General features: G+C 46.1%; 1 protein-coding gene across 1 annotated transcript; it reads left to right on the forward strand.

Annotated features, from left to right (window-relative positions):
- Positions 1-84: 84 nt before the first annotated feature.
- FOXO4 (forkhead box O4) lies at positions 85-20,677 on the forward strand. The gene is made up of 3 exons (XM_017819227.1): positions 85-260; positions 10,320-11,546; positions 15,403-20,677. The coding sequence occupies exons 1-2, from the start codon at positions 198-200 to the stop codon at positions 11,526-11,528; spliced, it is 1,272 nt and encodes a 423-aa protein (XP_017674716.1). The 5' UTR covers positions 85-197; the 3' UTR covers positions 11,529-11,546; positions 15,403-20,677.
- The last annotated feature ends 663 nt before the right edge of the window (positions 20,678-21,340 follow it).

Raw genomic sequence — 21,340 nt, forward strand, 5'->3', positions numbered from 1 at the left:
CGGCGGAGGAGGGCGCGGGCGGCGCGGCGGCGGGGCCCGGGCGGGCCGAGGGGGCGCGGGCGGGCGGCGCGGCGGCGGCGCGGAAGGGCGGCTCCCGGCGCAACGCCTGGGGCAACCAGTCCTACGCCGAGCTCATCAGCCAGGCCATCGAGAGCGCCCCCGAGAAGCGGCTCACGCTGGCGCAGATCTACGAGTGGATGGTGCGCTCCGTGCCCTATTTCAAGGACAAGGGCGACAGCAACAGCTCCGCCGGCTGGAAGGTGCGAGGGGCCGGGGCGGGAGGGACAGGCCCGGTGTGGCGGGGCCGGGCCGGGCGAGCAGCGGCCGCGGAAGCGCCTCCCCGGGGCCCGGCCCGCCCCACGCTCACCTGTTGCTGCTGCCCGGCCGCGGCTCAGCCCTGCCCAAACCCTCGTCGTCAGACCCAGCCCAGGCTTCGGCTCTGTGCAGCTGCAGCAGCTGCTGGGGGTGGTTGTGGTGTTACCTTGAGAGGCTGTTCCCTGTGCTCGTTGCGGGTAGGAACTTTTCCAGGAGGGGCGGCTCGCAGGCTGTGTCCGAGTTTCTGTGCAGGGTGAAGCATCGGTTGTAAGGGTATTTTTTAATCGCAAGGCCGCAGTTCTCCGTCACGTGATGGTGCTAAAGCTCGGTATAAATAACTGTCGTGGCAGGCGTGCTCGGCGTTCGAGAGGCTCCCTTTGAAAAGGGGGCTGTGTCCCGCAGCCCTGCAGGGGCCGTGGGCAAACTCTGCTAGAGTCTGGAAAAGGAAAAGCAATATTCTGCTCCAAAGGCTCAGCATTGCCTTCTCCTCTCGCTCTGGAAATAGGCATGTGCTGAGTTCTGTTAAAACACTAAAGGCCTTTTCAGTGCTCTGCAGGTGCAGAGGTGTCCCCATTCCAGTGTTCCCTTTCTCTTTAGTCAAACGAACTCCAACAAAGAGAAAGGGAAATGTGAGAGCTGGCTTGCAAAAGAACCTTTCAGCCCTACCCGATGTACCGAGGTGGATGCCATGGTGACTGGAGTCTAAACAGCATGATCTGTTGCTCTCCCCCCAGACTGGAATTACTCTTGTTTGCAGTATTAGCGGTTCATCCTTGCTGCAGTTCTGTGGCAGCTTGAGCCAGGGTGGCTTGGGGCTTCTGTGGCCCCAGCCACGCGTTCCTCTCCTTGTATGACTGAGCAGTAAGTCAGCACAGAGAGTTAATTTTGAACAAAAAAAAAAAAAAAGAAAATTAGAAAAAGGCTATTTCTGGTAGGATGGCTTTCAGCTGGCTCAGCTCTCCGAAGTGGTTCACCACGTGTTTGCCTGAGTGCAAATGTTTGCTCCAGAGGGTGGAAAGGTGGTGAGAGGGATGCAGCTGTCAGAGCTTAGACTGGCACAGGTCCATACGGAGCTTTTCACCTGTGCCATTTGTCTGGCTTGCTGACAGTTCCTGGAGAGTGCATATAGTTTGACTAAAATGGGTTATTTTCTTTTTCTTCTATGTGCAAGTTAAACACTCCTTATTTAGTTCTAATTTGGGACAGTGCTTGGGTGCGTTTCCTTACTCTAAATGTGTTTTGGTGGTTTTGCCTTCTCAGGCTGAGAGTACTGTCCTGGTCCTGCTGCTCCTGTGTGCAGTGGCACTTTGACAGTGCATGGAACTGGTGCATTTTCTTGTCAGGAGTGTGGCTGTATCTGTTTGGCAGTAGTGCCTGACAGTTCACTGCAGCTTCTGAAATGCTCCCCAGATACTGTGGTGGAGGTGGAATATAGTCAAGTGTCCTGCTGGACTAGCTGCTGGAATAGGTAGACTTCTGGCTTTATTCAGTGTGCCTTTTCTTTTGTTATATTCAGGTCCATCAGTCTTTGGTTTTATTCTGTGTTTTAATCATGTATCCCTCTTGAGACATGGACAGGTAGATTTAAATTGCAGAAGTTCTCTGTGAGAATTCTTGCAGACATGAGAGCGAGGGCCCTGCTCAGATGCTGTTGTAGCTGTTCTGTGATTGACTTCTCAGTGTGAAATGTGTTTGTGGTTTTTCAGCCTAGAATAGACTAACTGGCTTTAGAAGGGAAAAAGAAAGAAGTTTCTTGCCAGGAAAGATGAGGGAGGGCAGAATGTCAGCAACTGTGGTGGGAATTGGCCTGTCTTATGATTAGGACAGTTTAAAGCCTTTCACTTTAACGAGCAAACAGAAAACTATGATAGAAATACAGTTGGAACTGTTGAAATGCCAGGGAGAAATTCTTGTAAAAAACTTGATTTAGTTTTTAACCAATATTGTCAAAGTTTGAGTTGGTCTGTAGAGGGTATGTGGTTAATCTTATGTGTCCCAAGAGAGACAGAGGGAGCTGTGGTGTGTTCCCTCTGATCCATTTTCTTCCCTGTTCACTCTCCAAATCCTGTTGGCAGAGCTTGGCAGGATGTGTGCCCCATCACGTGTGACCACAGAACTGACTTCTAGTCCTCCTTTGTGTTAACACACAGTTTATATAGATATGCAAGAGGCTTTGTTTGTTTTACTACTTCACTGTTTGCTTCAAGATGCCTTAGACAAGGGCAGGTCAGGCATCTACAGTTTTATAGATATGGAGTCAATCAAATCAGTTCAAGTTGAATTTTGTGGACTTAGAGTAAAATTAATAGGTGCATATTTAAGACTGAGTAAACAAAAGATGTCTCTTCAGCTGAGGAATGAACCTGTCTGGCTTTTCAGTTTTATTCTTCCTTGTTATTTTTAGAGCTGTGAAGCTCTGCTTGCATTTTTTTTTTTTTTTTTGTAATCTGTAAAATAAGAGAAAATCTTCTTGAGTTGTCTTAACTTTAGTGATTTCTCAGTTTTGAACTGAATGAGTTTGGATGGAGGACATTAATGTGGAGCTGCTGCTAAAGGCTGAAGTAGCATTTTGATGCCTGTTAAGGTGGTGGTACATCTCTACAGTTCTGGCATTTCTGTCGTGCTTGGGCAGAGCCATACTGATAATATGTCCCATTTGTGTGCAGCGCAGTTCTAATTGAGATTTTTTGAATGAGTAATTAAAAGAAATATGTCTTTAAAAACTTTTAATCTGCTTTAGTTAATATGAAACCCATAAGCTCATTGTTGCTTCATAATTACTTTACAGCTGTCCTACTGCACTATACAATGGGGGGAAATACGGCTGTTACAGACTGCCAGGGTGTAAGCGCCACGAATTCCGGAAGAATCCGTGTTGTCGAGGAAGGTGGTGTTTGCTGTTCTTGAAGTGCTTCAAGCACCTTGTAAAGGGCAGATTCGCTGTGTGTGCAGCCTGTCCTTTCCCTGTAGTAATTCATCTGAGGTTAAGAATTACCCAGCCTGCAAGGCATAAGTGCCCTTGCAGGGGTGTGTGTGGGGCTTCTCTGTAATCCTCCCCTCGGTGCTCTGCAAGCTACTCTGTGGATAAGAGGATAATTCCTTCTGGTTTTGAGATTACTCAGAAGAGGAAGGTGTTGAGGGTTTGGGATAAAGCAGAAGTGCATAAACCCTGCAGAAGCAGTTTGCCCTGGTTGTCACATCCACGAGTATGAGCAAGTTTGGCACAGAGTTAGGAACAATATTAAGGACCTGTCTTTTTTAGTGAAACAGACTGTGTATTCTCCCAAAGCTCTCGCCTTTTCCTTTGTAGGAACAGAATGAACTTTAAAACCAACCTTTTCACCCCCCAAAAGTACTTCACTGAAACAAAAATCAGATGTTTCCTGTGTGTGCAACACAAAGGGAAGAACAAATGATTCGGCACTGTTGTATTAGTTATGGGAGGCTGAAGTCACACCTCTGCATCCTCGTACTTCCCATTCACTTGAATTCAAATGTGTGCATGTATATACACATATGTACATGCAACATATGCATCTTTATGCAGCAGCTCAAGTAGTTGTGTTACAAATTAAAAATTACCAAGTGTTTGTCTGAAATAGAGGGTGCCATCTATGTGGAAACTTGTCTAGCTCTTAACATTTACTGGAGTGGGCAGCATTTTTCTGAAAAACCTTCCTTCCATTCCAGGCTTGTGTTACGTGCACACTGCACGTAGCTGATAGTAACTGGTGACCAGATGGATCAGGAGACCTGGCTGAGGGCTCAGTCACAGAGTCACTTGGCTGGCTTTCAGTGCCACAGTGCTGGCTCTGTAGGTCCCCAGCCTCTCCCAGAGCTGAGGATATCTGATCTCCAGGCAGAGCATGTCCAGAGCTCCGTCAGGTTGGAGCAGCTGCTCATCCTGTGGCCCTCTGAATCTCCTCTATGAAGGAGAATAGCCAACAGACAAAAGCAAGCCTGTCCATCTTCTGTATGGTTTCTGCTGTACTACAGCTGATAGGTTCTCCTAGGCTATCTTTATGTACATAAATTATGTGAATACTTGTTTTGGTAAAGTTGAAAAGTTTGTTTATTGGTGTGTTGACTAGCACTCAGGCAGCTTTTGGGTTTTTTTCTGTAATCAGATCTGGAAATGAGCAATGGTCACTTCCTAAAATAGGCACATTAGTTGTTTCCTTATATCTGCTGGAGTGTCCCCATATCCTTTAAGACTTTTCTTGGCTCAGATTTGTCAGAACCTTAGCTTCTTAACTTGAACAGGTAAGAGCCTAAATCACTATCAGTAGAGCTTTCTTTAATTTCACTAAGAAACCCTTTACCTGAATAGGAACATCTGGTGGGAGCACTGGGTTTGCTTTGACATTTGGTAATGATAATTTCAAGATCACAGAATCACAGAATGGTTTGGTTGGAAGGGACCTTAATGATCATCTCATTCCAACCCCCCTGCCATGGGGAGGGACACCTTCCAATAGACAAAGCCCCATCTAGCTTAGCCTTGAACACTTCCATAAACCAAAAGGAAACATAAAACTTAAGCTCAGCATCTTGGCTCTGAGCAAAGTATAATTCTGCCCAACCTTCAGCCTCGTGCAGGTTTGTGCATAGGGGAGGCTCAGTCTGGGGGTGTCTCTGCTGCACAGAGCCATTGACCTCGGTCTGTGAAGAAAGCAAGCAAGTTTCTGTGACTGTGCTGAGAAAGCCCAGTGTTTATTCCTAAGTTCACGTGCCTGGAAGGATACAATTCCACACTAAACCTTCTGACATGAAAAATGAAGAATGATGTGTTCTAACTTGAATGGGAATAGTGATGTCATTGCTGTCATCACTGGTATTTAATTTAAGTTCAGTTACTCTTTAATGGTGTTGTAGGTGCTGCTTCCTATTAAGTTTGGTTTGTTTTGGTTTCTTGGAAGTTGCTGCCCTGCAAAGGGCAGGGAGGGTCTGGCTGTTTGAATCCAAGGGGGCTGGGGGTGGGTGGGAGCTGCTGGACTCTTGCCATTACCTCACATGGCCCCAGATGCTTTCATGTGGTGGCAGTGATGTGCTTAGCCCTGGCAGCAGGGAGATGTTTTCTGTCCCAGCTGCTGACAGCCTGGCTGGGATTCCTTAAAGTGTGTGTGGGGGGATAACAAACAGAGGCCAAATGATGGTTGTTCAGGTGCTGTACTGAGGAGTCCAGCAAGGAAACCTGAGGAGCACTGTTGACATTAAGAGGGCCTTCTTGTAAGCCCTGAAAGAGTATGAAGCACAAGATTTGGGTTTCTTTTTTTGTTTGAAGCCTTGTTGGGTGTAGCTGTCCCCCTCAAAAGTAGGGAAGAGCTTGTCTTTTATTGAAAATCCATCTGCCTCGTGCACTGCCAGTCAAATTACTTTAAGATTTTGTTGCTACTCTTTCCTGCTCCCTGCCAGCTTGTTCTGGAAAGCTGCTTTGCTGAAAGATTATTCCCTGCAGCACAGCTGAATTTTCCAGGCAGTCCTCAGAGATGGCTGCTCCTGGGCTGCTGGTATTACTTGTTCCAACAGGTTTCTTCTGCTCTACCTAATCCTGAACAGCTTTTTTAGTATATGGCTGCCTGTCTTGTAAACTTGTAAATCGCCTCGGTCTTTGGTTTTTAGAGAGCTGTGATCATCTGCTGGCCTCCCACTGAAAGATTGCAGAAAGGAAAATGTTCTTCCTAAGATAGAGATCCCAGTCTGCTGAGCTTGACGTCTGTGCTCATGTGTGCCTTCTGGAAGGGGATTGCTGGGAAGTGCTTTGACTCCCTGGCTCTGGAGGAGTTGTTTACTTGCTGGTGCAAAATCTCTACAAGGAAGACTTTTTCCTGAAGCCCTTGGAGCCAAGTGGCCGGGTGAGTGCTGAGACAGGCACTGACAAATACAGCCGGCGGAGCGTCCTCCCCTCACAGCCTCCCAAGAATGCCGTGGCAAAGGATAATTCAGCACAATTACAGGCCTGGCTGTGGAACATGGCCCTGCTCTGGGATGAGACCATGTTCTTTGTGTGCCTCCAAGGCAGTGAGAGTTTATTACAGGCGGCTGCAATGAGTGCATATCTTTCCTTTTTTTTTTTTTTTTTTTTTTTTTAAATTATTTCTATCACTCATTCCTGAGGGAGACTTTTTGCTAAGAAATCTGGTGCCTCTGTGGTTTGTAGGATAAACTTGACTGCTCCTGGGAGAATGGCCAGGAAAGGATGGAAGCCACTGTGTCTCCTGGAAGGATAACTATTCTGTCTTGTGTCTTTCTCAGCATAGCTTGTGCTTGGCCCCGAGTGCTCTGGTAGCACAGGCATTGCATTGCTCTGCCAGGCAGGGCACAGGAGCCTCCTTCTGCTCCTGCCACATCAGTGTGACAAAGTATGTCACAGGAGGGTGACATCTTTAGTGTGAGGAACCTTAAAGTCTGAGCAAACCATCCTGAATGTTCTGACCCACTCTGAGTAAAACTTCAGTTTTATGGTAGATAACATCATCCTCACCTACTAAGCTGTGTAGTCCCCTGGAAAGGCTGTCACTGGCCTTCAGTCTTCTCTAGTCACTTCCCCTGAGCATTTTCCGTGGTATCTTGGTGTCCATGGCAGTTGTCCAGAAGGCCGACTGGGCAGGAGAGTTGCTTGCTTGTGCTACCAGCTCCTGTGGCTAATTCTCTGTCCTGTTCAGTGCTGTTCAGAATCCACATGATGGTGTGGGGGCAGGCCTGGTATGATGCTGAGAAGTCTTCCTGTCCTTTAAATGCAACTAGGAGTTTTTATCAAGAAAATTCAATGTTGTGGTAACTGAGATTTAGAGAAGAGTTTGTGTATGCTGCTAGGCACACTTCTGTGCCTGGTCCATGTATCCTAGTTTGTACACACAGGGGTTATATTTATTGTACCCTGTAGGGTGGACCATTCACCAGGTCCACCCTACAGGGTACAATAAATATCTCTAGCCAAACTTTGGTTTTTTTGCATACTGTCTGTCCTTAATTTCAGACTGGTTTTGTCTGAATGTCATTTACAGGAATCATCTTTGATCTGTAATGCATTTAGAGACACAGGCTGGCATTTTTTTCATGGCAACACTTTAACATACAGCCATAAGTGCCACTGTAAGATACCTGAATAAATAGCAATAACCCCCCCCCAAGTAGTGGTCGAAGAGGTTCCTTAGGATTTGAAGGATTCCTGCTTGTGCCTCTTCAGGTCATGCTTCCTTATGATCAAAGAGTTGCAGAGTGAAGGCTTTGTGTGTTTTGCAGGTGCTCAGACCAGCTGGGATCCTCCCACACTGCTGAAGTTGAGCATCAAAAAGTTCGTGCCATCTGTATGTCTCTGGTTTGAGTTGCTTAATATCAAGAAAGGAAATATGCCAGGGTTGCCTGGGTGACTGATCTCTGTCATTTCCTCTCCTGTCAGGTTTGACTTGCTGTTCTGTGATTATTTTAGCATAATTGATTTGCCCCTGGCTTTCTCAATAAGATTTAAAGGGTGCCCTCCATATGGGAGGTGTATTAAATCATTCAGCAGGAATGATTGTGCTGTCTCACAGCACCCAGGCTGGTAGGTGAGTTGATTCTGTTGTGTTTTGGGACACTCTGGGCTCGAGTCTGCAGTTTACTCTGCCTCCAACCACACATTCTGTTCCCTTCCTTAGTTTTCTGTGCTTGAACCCCACAGTGAGGAAGTTCAAAAAACAGGCAGAGATGAAACAAGCAGGAAAAGTAGTTGTCAAGGAAGGATAGGGCTGCTTTTCGGTTGGGTTTGCTCTCTGAACTAGCTCACAGGGTCACAGATGCTTGTGTTATGGAAGGAGGAGAGTTTGAAGATGAGGAAGGAAGGAGTAGTAGAGCAATTATCTTTTTGTACAGCTCCGAGCCATTATGGCAGTTTAGCAGTAACATGTAAAAGCACTGAGACTGTTTCATAAAGGGTACTGTGTTTCACATTTCTTTGTTCATGTTAATCCTAGGCTTATTCCAGTATGTCTTATTTCAAGCTGCTTTTCAGCCAAAACCCCCCAGGAAATGAGTTACTAAAACTGTCCCTTATGATACCCAAAGTGGTGCTAAGTTTCTTGAGGTTTGTGTTACCGAGTTGGTTGCACCAGTGCAGTGTGCTTCTGCTGACACAGCAGTTAAAAGCCTGGCTATAGACATGCATGAGAAGAAAACAGAAGTCAGTTGTGAAAATTTAAAGTCCTGAACCTGTTGATTTAAAGTTCCAACTGAAAACCAGGTGGTTATGAGACTTCAAATGTGTCCTGTGTGTGCAGGCTCTTGGGTCATTCCTGACACAATGTGATGAGTTCACAAGTTACTTTCAGGAGAATAAATGAAGAATTAGTGACAACCTATTGATTCTTATTGCTGCAGCATTCAAAGTTATGCACATTTATCTGGGAAAGGGGGTGGGATCCTTTGGAAATGAAAGCAGCAGCCTTCCTGGAGATGGGATACCAGCGTGAATTACTTCTTTCAAGGCTTGAAGGGAAGGAAAGCTGTATTTAGAGAAGATGGCAAAATAATAAAACTGTGTAAGAGCATTGACTGACATATGTTCCATCAGGCCCTGGCTCTGCAGTCACTCTCCAAGTAAGAACACATGTATTCTTTGATACTGGTTGCAACAAGCAGCCAGTCTTCTCCAAAAGCTCAACAGCCAAAGGTTAAAATGGAAGCTAAACCAGGATGACTCTCACATCTCCTTCCCTCTCCATGAAAACTTTCCACTTTGCCTGGATTGTTTATCTACATCTGCGTTGTTCTAGGATAGTACTTATGGTGAGGTAGCCAAAATTAGCATAGTGAGGACTTTTCCGAGAGGAAAAGGGTGGGGAGAGGGAAAGCAGCAGACAGGAAAGAACTGTGTTGAGAGTTGGTGGAAAAGGATGATAAAAGCACAGTTAATTTGTTCAGAATTAAGGGAGTATGCATGAAAGCTGAAGGCTGTTATGTATCTTTTAGTTTATAAGAAAAAGATGTTGCTCTTGGAGCTCTTTGATCACTGTTGTGCTACCAGTGCAGCACCTTTTAATGATCTGTAATTTGACCATCTGAACAGATTTGGTGCAGATATCAAACAAATGCACGACACAGGCCTCGGGGGGAGTTTATGGAGGATCTGTTGAGCCAATGAAACTGTTGCTGGGGAGTTTTATCAGTTGTAGGATGAAAATTCAGTTTTATGATGGCATACAGATATGTTAGCTTGCAGTTTTCAGCTAAACCAGAAGAAAGGAGCTGGGAGAGGCAAGGAATGTGTGTCTTGCCAAGTGGAAAGATGGGAGAGGCTAAAACTGGCATGTACTGTGTGGGAGTGCAGTATCCACTGAACATCTCACCCTGTCAGAAACACACACCGAGGGAAGTGCACTGCCTCCCTGCAGAGGGAGGCTGCCAGGCTCCAGGATTACTAGGGCACTTGTTCCTCAAAGTTCCACTCTTGTTTCTCTGGTTTTGGGGTGGAGATGGTAATGGGTCTACTGAAGTAGAAGTGTTTTGCCATTTCTCTTCACCCAGTCTGTTTGATTCACTGCTGTGCTGGGCTTGAATCTGACTAAAAACTGGCCACATAAACATTAAAAACTTCAGCCAGGCTTATGCTGGGTAAAGGGGCTGTCATAAGGGTGGGAGCAGCATTAGCTCAAATTCAATTAGGCTCATGTTGAAATTGCAAGCTGTATTTGAGAATTTGCTTACTTGCTCTGTGATGTGCTTACTTTTTGCAGATTCTGTATGGCCTTTAAAGATCCCTTGTGTTAGTATTTTGCTGGTTGAAAGCTGCTAGTTGTCATGGTAGTTTCACCCTTGGCATTGCAGTGAGACATGGCACTGCTTGCTGGTGCTGCCAAGCATGTTCAGACAGAAATACCAGGTTATTATGGGTAGGCCTTTGTTATAACTTTCTTCTCTGGATACTGTCTGAATGCGTTTGTGCTTGTGAGATTTCTAGGTGGGAGGTGTGTCAACTGTCAGGTCCTCACTACCTGTGGTTTTTATATTTGTTTTTTTTTTTTTAGAACTCCATTCGACATAACCTGTCCCTGCACAGCAAGTTTATTAAAGTCCATAATGAAGCCACAGGGAAGAGCTCCTGGTGGATGCTCAATCCTGAGGGTGGTAAAAGTGGAAAAGCACCAAGAAGAAGAGCTGCCTCCATGGACAACAGCAGCAAACTCGCAAAAGTCAGAGGTAAAGCATCCAGGAAGAAGCCTCCTCTCCAGTCTGCACCGGAATCCTCTGCTGACAGTCCTGGCTCCCAATTTCCTAAGTGGCCTGGGAGCCCGTCCTCAAGAAGCAACGAGGACTCTGACGTGTGGAACACCTTCCGGCCTCGAACCAGTTCCAATGCAAGCACCATCAGTGCCAGGCTTTCTCCTATCCTGACAGAGCAGGATGACCTCCATGATGAAGAGCTTCTTCCTTCTCTGGTGTACTCCAGTGCATCCAGCAACGTTCCACCAACTGTGACCGAGGAGCTTGAGCTCATTGATGGGTTAAATTTGATGTCTCCCAGCTCATCTGTTCTGTCTACCCAGCAATCTGCCTCCAGTGGTCAGATCCAGAGAGATTCCAGCTTTTCCTTGCAGAGCCCAAATGCAGCTGGTCAGACTTTTGGCAATTCCCTGTTTAACCCTGTTGATATTTCACTGCAAAGTTCTGTCAGCCATTTCTCTGCCCCTCAGACCTTGGAAGCTCTCCTGACACCCAGCTCTCCGCCTCCGAGGGATGTTATGATGACTCAGGTGGATCCAGTTCTCCCACAGACTGGTAACAGGATGAGCAGCCGAACTCTTCTGCTTCTGGGTGGACAAGCTGCCCAGAGTAAGATGAGCTCAGGCAATCCACGAGGAAAGCCTGCAGAGCAGCAGGCAGAACCAGTCGGTGCCAGTGTTTTACCATCAGCGCTTCCCATAGTCACATCTCCTCAAAACACTGCCAGCATCACCAGTTTGAAGGCTCCAGTTTCTGCCCAGCCAGTCCAGCTGGGCAGTCCAGTGCTTCTTTCATCTGCTAGCCCTGCTCCCTTGGGATTGAACCAGGACAGGCTGCCCACTGACCTGGACATTGACATGTACATGGAGAACCTTGAATGTGATATGGATTACATAATCAACAGTGAACTCATGGATGGAGAAGGACTGGACTTTAATTTTGAACCCATTCTGCCTACTCCTAGCTATCCCAGCACCTCACAGGCCTCCAACCATACCTGGGTACCAAGTTAACTTCAGGAGCACAAAAAGGTAGGTGCAGCTCTGTAAAATGCTACAGCTCTATAGCCCTGTCTGGGATGGTTCCTGTGCCCAACTCTGCAGCAGTTAAAGGTACCTCTCTGGAGGTGCTCTTTGAGAAAAAAGCTTTTGGTAAAGAGCCACGTTCCCTTTTAAAAGGAGCAAAAGCTGTGTGAAGGTAGGTGGATTTAACTCCCCAGGTAATCGTCTCCTTTATGAAATAGAACAGCAACCTGAATGAAACTCCTGTTGTCTCCTGTCCCCCAGGATGACTGCAGCACAGGACATCGGTCTGCCAGGCAGTGCCTACAGCTCTGCAGTTAACATGGGAGCATGTGCTGATTCCAAAAATAAAGACATGGTCCTATATGTATAGAATAGTTGAACTGAGCCAAGCACAAGCTGTGTTTCTATCCAGGTTATTATTATCCTTGCAAAATTTCCTAGTATGTGCAGTAGCAAAGCATGTCTGTGTCGTGATTGCCTGCTTTGCTCTGTGTGTAGCAGGACACAATCCCTCTGTTATCACACCTTCTGCCCTTCCCTTACCTGGGATAGTGTCTGTAAGGTCTGGTAAGCTGCTTCAGCAGCATTACCTGCTGAATGGCTTGTGTACCCATTATTGGAATGGGAAACAGGAGTCTCTGGTGTGGATGGAGATGGATGGAGGGATGTGTTAGTGCTGTCCCATGCACAGCAAAGCAGCCTCTTCAGCAATTTGTCATATTTGCACAAATAGAGTCAGTTTTGCAAATAGTGTGTATGAGAACCAGAGTTAAAGATACATTATTTTCTGAGGGTATGACACCCTGATTTGAAGCATTTTAACCACAGGGGCAATAGAAGAATTAGGAAACTGGAGGTGAAGGCATACTTCACCCTTGGATCTTGGTTAGCTAACAGAAAATGGACAGACTGGACCATAGGCTGGGTATTGGTTGGAAAGTGGAAGCCTTGCCAAGAATATTTCCTTTCTAGGAGGCAGATGCGGTATTTGTTAGTGTTGTAAATTCAACCCCTAACACTGTCCTTCATCTCTGTTAGGACTGTTTGCAAGTTATTGACAGAGGCTGTGGCCTTTTGAAGTGTTTCCCCTGGATATTGTTCTGAGCTTTTGTGTTGTGGGGGTTTTTTGTTTGTTTGGTAGGGTTCAGTGTTTTGTTTGGTTTTATGCCATGCTAGGGCAGGCCATTATACTTGGGGAATACATTGACTTTTCAGGGACAAAATGTTTTTCACAAGAGTGTTTTTAAAACACATATAAGCTGTCCTGCACTCCTGGGCTGGGTACACAAGACCTCTCCCTACAGAATGAATACCAGGTGTAGATTATTTTTTTAGGAGTGTAAAGCAGAGAAGCTGAGGGACAACTTATCAAAGGATAGGTTCTAGAACTGTTGAAGACGTGGATATAATCAAATGCTTTAGAGGGAGAACACAAGCTCATAACAACATGGTGATGTTCTTGTTCCACATTATTACTCTGTGTGAATTGCTTAATCAAAACAGAGGAGCTATGAGATGTTTAAACCCCCAGATTTGCTTTGTTCTACACGTGAAATTGAAGTGATACTTTCTGGGAAATATGCTGGACATGTGCTCACTAAAGGAGTGAGATCTGGAACAGGTTCTGAAGCACTATTGTGTTTGAGCAGAGAGCGTAGCTCCCACGTGCCCCTCGGTGCTCTGCTCACAGCACCGGGAGGAGAGGTGACACCCTGCTTCAAGCCTTTTATTCTCTCCTTAGATTATGTTTCCCTTTTCTGAGCTTTGCAAAGCTTTTCCATTTTGCCTGTGTGCTGGAATCCATGGAGTGGGATGAAGGGGAGCTTCTTCCCCAAAGGAGGGCAAGGATTGTGCAGAATGCTGCAAAAAAGACAGAGGGGTGGATCAGGCTTCTAACAAAGGGGGAACAGGCACATGTGGAGAGAAATAAGAGTGTTCCTGGAAAAAGAAGGCAGAATGTTTTCTCAAATTAACGAGTTCCAAAACCAAGTTTTGGAGCTGCAGACATCAGTGTATGTGAGGAGGTCAAGACTCTGTCATTTCTCCCTTACTGCAGTGAGTTCTTAGGGTCCCTGTTTGGAAATCACTGTTCAGGGAAAGCATGACTGCCACTATATATTGCTCTAGTGTGACAGGCTTTTTTCCTTTTGTATCCTTACTATAAATGTGTTTTTTCCATGTTAAATTCACATTGGCAAAAGGTACTCTACGTGATCACTAACCTGAAGTTGTCCTGAGTAGTTCCTGTGGGCTTAACTTGTTGCCTTTTGGGTCATTTTTGGGTATAATGCTGAGTGAAAACTGTTCATCAGTAAATGACAGTGGTCACACTGATTTCAACAGCTGGAATGAAACTGAACTGGGGAAATGCTTCTCTTTGTAGGCAAGGGAAAATCTTTAGGAATAAATGCTTAGTCTCTCTGCAGCACTGGGGAGGACATGAACTAGTTGGTGTTACCCTTGGTGCTCAAAGCTACCATGACTTTATCACCTTCTCGCAAGTTAAATGCCAAAAGAGCTTGTCCACAGCTTCTCCAGGAGTATCTTTGAACTCTGCCTGTGTCTCTGTACTTGGAGATTAGAGATCAAACATTGAAACTTTGCCTCTGCCCAGCAGCAATGCAACACCCACAGACCGAGCTGTTTGCTGCAGAGGGAGAAAGTCAGCACGTGAACACTTTGCTTGAGTAGGAAAATATGAATTTCTGTTGTCTGGTAGCTGCAGCTCAGTTGTAAACCTGTCATTCACTGGTTAAGGGACTAGATGTGCAAAGCCAGAGTGACTTATGGGAGCCTTAGTGAGCAAGGTCACAGGAAAAGAGTAGCTACAGCTGGAATTAGACCATGGCATGCAGGTGCTCAGTCACTGGCAACCACTCATGCCTTCAGCACTTGATGTAAGTGCCCTCCATTCCAGTCATGAGAAGTGTGGGTGGCCACCCCAAATGTCTCTGAGCAGCTCAGGGACTTTGGGCTTTTCTTGCTGTGCTCTATCTAATTCCCTTTGGTCCACACACTGGATTTTTATCAGCCAGCACATTATTAAATCAATAAAACCCTCATCACCTTGTAATTTCCTAAAGTAGCTGTTGCTCTGGCTTCTGAGTTACTGTCTTTTCTTGATCAGGGCTGATTCCCTCTTGTAGTTTTTTTCCCTTTTTACAAGTTTTTCATGCTCACTGTCACTGAATCCAGCTGAGGGGTTGCCCTACATTTATCTCGCTATTCTGCCTTCCAAAGTGGATCACAGACCTACTGTGGAGGTTTTATGTCAGTGTCTTAAGTCTGCTTAGACATATTCCAAGGCTTGTTTGAATGAGTTGTGACAGTTTTATTGAGGTGAGACAGAAGACCTCAGAAGGAATCTTTAGACTTTTGGGGGATTGAGATATCTAAAAATGTTTAATTACTTGCAGGTAGATACAGGATTTCTTTAAATGGGTGAGCATAAACAGTTTTAGTGTGTGATCTCTAAAAATCTCTTTTTTAATCTTTTCCCTACCAATTGATATTTGTGTTTAAGGTGAAGAGTAATTTTACTCTTCCTTGCTTCTTCCCTGCAATGCCTCTGGTGTTACCCAGATCCTTCTTTAAGCTTCCTTATCTTGCAGAGCTTTGTTGGTGCTGTCACCTTACAGGAGGAGTGCTTACTTTTACCTTTGTGATTTGGTTTTATCCTTGTCTCAGTCACACTCTGAAGCTTGGAGCTGAGCAGTTGGATCCTCCACTTGACTCTCTGTTGATCAGGGTCTCTTGTTTGTTCTGTAGGGGCAGATTGGTAGTAATTAACTCCTTATCTGTGCATCTAGGATTCTCACTGAAGCCGAGATCTAACCGGTCACTGTATTTTTCTTCTTCCTAGTGTCCTTCAGGTTTTGAACATTGGGTTCTGACTTCACTTCCCACCCCAGCAGAGAAGAGAATGGAGCACGTTGGATTCAGTTTCCCTGCACATCATGCCTTGGGCAGAAGGGGCTGCCCATCCGGGAAGAAGGGGCAACCTGCATCTGGCTGCAACAGGAAGAGTTTAAAAATAATAATCCTGTTATGTGCCATGGCTCTTCCTACAAACCTGACCCTGCCTTGGACCATCTGGAGAAGCCCATGTCCAAAGAGGAGCCCTGGTAAAAACCTCGGCCAGAAGACTGTGCCAGGCAATAGTGTTTTCCTGTGTGATGAGTTGGGTTTGCTGGAGGAATCCCTCACTGGCTGTCCTCTCTCTGCTATGGCAGAAAGTCTCCCAGTGCCTCGGACTGGTGAAGGGCTGGCTCTGCTCTCGCTTGGCTTGCCCATGGGGCAAAGTAGTTGGACTTCTTGATTAAGCCACCAGATGTGCACTTGGTATCCCACAGGCTCACAGGGAAATCAGAGGGAGCTTGTTGGTGGAAGCCCTGTGGGAAAAGGGTGTGCTGTTTCAGGGGTTGGCTTCAGTGTGCCCATCACGGGAGCATCCATCGTTGTTCTGCAGGGAGGGGTGGTTGTTGGATAGAAGGCTTCCTGTTGTCCACCTGGGTGGAACAGGAGGACACTGAGTTTTTCACTGTGCCAACTGAGCCCCATTGAATCAGAAGCATGTTTTGAGAAGTCCCTATGCTGTTCTCAGCACTTTCCTGATACACCAGGCTGCTGTAAAATAAGCACAGGTGCTAGTAGCTGTTTCTGGGACATAAAAACATCATTTTGGGTTTGTTTTTTGATCTGTCTTGCTACAGCAGCGAAATGGAAAGCCTGGGTGTGGCCTTAACAGAGCCCTGGTTGCTTTTCAGAAGGGCATTTTCTATAGATGAAATATTTTTTTACTAATCTGGGAACTTTCTACAGCGAATATGAAGCCAATGTAATGTGTGTCCCTATTATGCATCTCTCCGTCTGAGAAGGCAACAGAGACAGACTTCTTTTTCAGGGCTGTATTAGGAACAAACACATTTGATGTTTGATGATGTAAATGATTGAGGGAAAAGAATTGGCAGGTCCCCGTGGTTTCAAACCACCTTGGGGAAGAGTTGTACATTATTGTAATCTATATGTAAAAGTAGGTGCAAATTACATAGAAGCTTTTCTAAACCTTTTTGAATATATATTATATATTTTAATTGAAAAATGAGATTATTGGATAAAAAGAAACAAAACACATTTGCTGCACCTGTCCCCTTGATACCAGATAACACTACAGTATGGGAGGGGGCAGGCCTAAGGCATTTTGGGCCAAGAAGCTGAAAATGTTGTTGGAAAGGTGGGAAGGGCACTGCAGTGTGACTGGGGAATGGCTGCTCTCCCCAGAACAGGCGGAGGGAAGGTGCCTGGCATGGCATTCAGCCACAGCTGCTCAGTGTTTGCCTCGCTGGGCACTCCTGCCAAGCCAAGGGCAGAAGTGAGGGAATGCTAATCATTAACAGCTCGTTCTCAGCTAATCCCTTAAGTAGCTGACCTGCAGCTGATACATAGCACAGATTCCCTAGTCTGCTAAGGAGATGGTGTGGACTGGATCATGCTAGATCTGCTGATACTCTGTATAGCCCTTCTGGAAGGGGTGTGATCAGTTGTATTTGGTAGCTCACTTGTTGGTTTCTGAGGGTTTTTGTTTTCTTGCTGAAGTTTCTGCTACTGCTGGGGAGCTTGAAGCCTGTAGGCTCACCCTCAGGGGTGTGCCTGGGATCTTGGCTCTGTATTCTTGCAGAACAGAAGTTGGAGGTCAAAAGATTAGTTCAGAGCATTAGCTGACATTTTCCTGTCACTACTTTGGTGTTTGCAGTGGCAGGATCTGTGGGAAACATGGTGCTTTCATGATGTTCTGGTAGGCCTAGCCTGGCAGAAAGACTCTCTAGTCCTTTCTGAAGGTGGCTTCAGTTCAGAAAGTTTGTATCGTGCAGTGCAGTGAGCCCATACTGTTTTACCAGCTTGTCTGCTCTGTTTTCATGGGCTTCATTTTCATTTGAGTGGAGATAGGAATAGGAGTGGTTGCCTGGTTACCTGCAGCAAGGAGTCTTCAGAAGTCCTATCTTCAGCATGCTCTGCCGTCAGAGCCTTTGAATAGTTTGATAACCTTTGCTTTGAAGGCTTCCTCCATGGCAGACCTCCCAGTGATGTTTCAAATTTACCCACAATCTACATGTCTGGCCACACCTCGTTGTAACAAACAAACAAAAAGGCAGTTCCTAAGCTGGGATTCCAGGTCTTGCAGACTTGAGTGGTGGATGCACATTCTCACTGGAGTTAGTTCATTACACAAATGGATAGAAACCCTTTCCACAAACACCTGATGGCATGTGCCACACATAAGAATCAGCCATTCTGAGCTGCAGCTAATAGAGCTGGAAGGATTTATGTCACTTGGCACATTAATATGCTGCCTTGTCAGCTTGGGTCCTGGGGGAAAGTTGATCCCATGAGCTACAGAGCAAGTGGAATAGCTGCTCATGCTTCACAGCCATGTATCAAAGGACAGGACACTGCTGTGTGTGGTCATGTTAAATGTGAAACTCTGGCTCATTCCCATGAAAATGGAACCCAAAATGATAGGAAGGACAAAATTAGTAGCCAGTGCTTCAGACCTGCAAATCCATGGTGAGCCCTTTCTGGCTGGCTCAGTCTGTGGGCAAGAAGGGCCATGTGCAGGCTGTTCCGTAGTGTCCCTTGACTGTGACAGCACCAGGAGCTGGCCTGGTCTCTCTCTGCAGAGAGCCTGGCCCTCAGCACTCAGGTAGCACCCCAGGGAGATCTGACATGATCCCAGCTATTACACATCCTCGACCTGTTCCAGCTGAAGGAGGTGCAAGACCAAGGCTTCTTGTGGTTGGTGCCCTACAGTGTGAGTTAACAAGAGATCCTGTACTTTGATTAAGGAATAGAGCACTATCTTATTTTTTTCCAATACTCCCAAGCCAGACTTCTGGAAAATCACCTGTCCCTGGGGACAGCACTGGAGACAGGAGCACCTCTGGCTGGAGTCCTGCTGTACCAGGGTGCTGACAGTGATGTTTCTGCCTTGCAGAAAGTCCATGCAGGTGCTTTCTATCTCCTCAACACAGCAGGAGCTGTCAGTGGTTGAAGAAGCCTGAGAGTGCACTAGTGCTGAGATTTGTGTTCAGAAGACTCATGGAGTGCTCAGTAAAAAATGAATGTAATGTTGCAGGGTCAAGCAGGCAACTTACCTTCTCTTTTATGTTTTTAGCAGGATAGCTTGTATTGTGGGCACAGAGGGCAGGGAAGAAGAGAATTCAGGAGTTCTACAAACACTTCTTAACTAAGTTCATTTTCATAAACCTCGAGCTTTTCTAGCCTGGGGTATTTCCTCATAGGACACAGGAGACTTTAAAGTTCCTAAACTGCTGCTTGCTGAAAGGCTGTACCTGGCAGGGGGTTGCCCAATATTTGTCCCTTTTTTTTCGTATTCTTGCTCAAAAGTGTTTGCTACTGGCTGCTGCTGGAGGCGGGATAATGTCTTGGTGGCTCTTCATTCTGCATTAGCACTGCAGGCACCACGCTGGGGGGTTAGTTTTTGCTCTAAGGAAGGATTGGACTGGGATTTTGAGAGCAGCTGTGAGCTGGGTGGATCGGGAAGGGGCCAATGACATGGGAGTGATGCTTCTGCCGAAGTACCTGAGCAGAGTGGGCAGGGAACCCTTGGCATGAAGCCTTACTTTGTGCTGTGTTCCTTGTCCCCACTGAGCTCAGGTAACAAGTTTCTCCATTTTCAGAGCATCAAATGCCATCTTTCACAGTGTGAAGCCACCATGCAGCTCAGGGCCACGAAGGATTTGGGTAACTAAACCCATGGAGCTTAGGAGGCAGACTTATTGCTTTTATTTACACCTGGGTTTAGCAAATTGCTTGAGCTTTCTTTATAATTTAAGGATATTTTACTATGCTCCCAGCTTCATGTGAGAGCTTGGAATATTGAAAGCTTCTTGGAGCCCTTAATTTTCCTTGTTGATATGTCTAAAAACATGTCATCCTTACCCTGTGCTGCTTTAAAAAGAAGCAGTCGAGTCATCCTGGTGAAAGGAATGAAGCATTCCAGAGCCTGGGTGTATTCATAAACAAGAGTCATAATAGAAGCAAAGTAGCACTAATCAGCTTTTCCAAAGGAAATGCCTAGAAAGCTTTTATGTAGATCATAATTTGTTAATTTTCTTACTTAGTTGCTTATTTATAGCCACACTCAAATGCTTCAGGGCTAGCCTTGCTCCAGGATTGAGGAACCTGTGTCTGGTGCCATGGGTAGGAGTGCCTTGGAAGTGGTGTCCTGGAGTGTCACCAAAATGTGAAAACTTGGACCCATTATAAAAAAAAAACCACCCAAATCAATCAACTCTGGGACATGAGCATGAACAGGGTTTGCCTCAGTTGCATGTCTAATGAAAAACATGTTCTAATTAATGTGGGGAAAAGCAAGCAAGAGGTGACTTCTGAAGCCTGAAATATCTGTCCATGTGAAAGCTTGGTAGTGTGTGGTAACCCATCACCACAGCGCTCGGCCTTCAGGAAAGGGATCTCCTCTCTTCACCAGCCTTTCTGTCTTTCCCTGCACCCTGACATGTCTGCAGCTGATGGAAAACAATCTCTGGTCGGTCAAAATCACAGCTAATGCTGTGGTGTAAAGCAGGGAGAAGAGGCAGCAGAAGCTGAAGGTGAAAGAGCTGGTGCTGTTGCATTTCTGGTCCTCTGGCTAAGGCAGTGTTACAGCACGTGGTAGAACAGGATGTCCACAGCTGGTGGTGTGGGGCTCCCCAAGGTGTCTTGAGAGGTTTGGCTACATAGAAGATAGGTTACCTGTCCTGAAAGGAGCCTTCTTCATAGGGCAATGGGGGGGTTCTGTGAAATGATGCTTCCAGCACAGTGGAGTCTTCACCTGGTGCGACCCCAGGAAGGGTTTCTGCATTGCTAGCACAGATGTCTGCTGCACACAGGGCAGGCACCACTAGCTGACATAGTTTCCACCCCATCCCCTCTGCACTCTTTCACCCATTTCTCACAATAAATTTTTTTTAGAAAATAAACCTCTGCTTTTGTTTGCTCTCTGTAGCAGTGTAACTTCTGAACCATTACAGGCTCTTTGTTACCATCTGTGCTAGCAAGACTGTAGAATGTGCTAGACTAGGGGGGAATGTTTGAAAAATAAAAACCTGTAATCCTCTGCTCTGTGTCTCATCCAGTTTGTTCTGTTTCCCTGGCAAGGACCAGCTTTTTTCCTTGACATTGTCTTCTTTCCACTGCCCTTCTCACCTCTTAGGGCAACCCCTCAGTGAAATGCCCCTTAGGTGGCCAGAGGTGGAAGGCTGCAATGTGACAGCCCACGAAGGCTCTACTCTGCTCTGCAGTGTGTAGAGCCCCTTGCTACAACTTACTGGCAGTGTGTGGGATCCGTGGGGTGCCAAGCCCTAAAACTGGCCCTGGGGAGTTTTAACCCCTTCATTCCTTGCCTTTCTAGACCTGAGTGCAGAAGGTGACTCCATTTTATACAGCCACATTCAGATATCTTTGCGTGTCAGCAGCTCTACCTGTTATCTCTGGGAACAGAGAGATGGATTTGCTGCTACTCTCTTCTTTCAGCCACCCAATTCACAAGTAGATGCTGACACGTAATTAGGACAGATAAGCATGTGAGTGAGCTTTTATCTTTGCTTACATACTCCAAATCCTCCATCAAAAAAGGAAGTTTACTACAGCTGTGGAGCTTTTTTTTCTGTATTGGAAGATAATGGCTCAGAGCTGACCATTAAAGGGGATATGAATGTCAGAGTGTAAGCCAGGAGCGGGTCATTCCCTGGGACTGCTCAGAGACCTCTTGGGCAGGAGAA

This window comes from Lepidothrix coronata, unplaced genomic scaffold (genome assembly GCF_001604755.1).
Source record: "Lepidothrix coronata isolate B3197 unplaced genomic scaffold, Lepidothrix_coronata-1.0 Scaffold73, whole genome shotgun sequence".
Classification (NCBI taxonomy): Eukaryota; Metazoa; Chordata; class Aves; order Passeriformes; family Pipridae; genus Lepidothrix; species Lepidothrix coronata.

What these genes read in the sequence shown, in the direction of transcription:
- FOXO4 (XM_017819227.1), top strand. Translation starts at nt 198, where the DNA reads ATGGTGCGCTCCGTGCCCTATTTCAAGGACAAGGGCGACAGCAACAGC. An exon ending in ACAGCTCCGCCGGCTGGAAG is followed by an intron (nt 261 to 10,319) that starts GTGCGAGGGGCC and finishes TTTTTTTTTTAG; the next exon opens with AACTCCATTCGACATAACCT.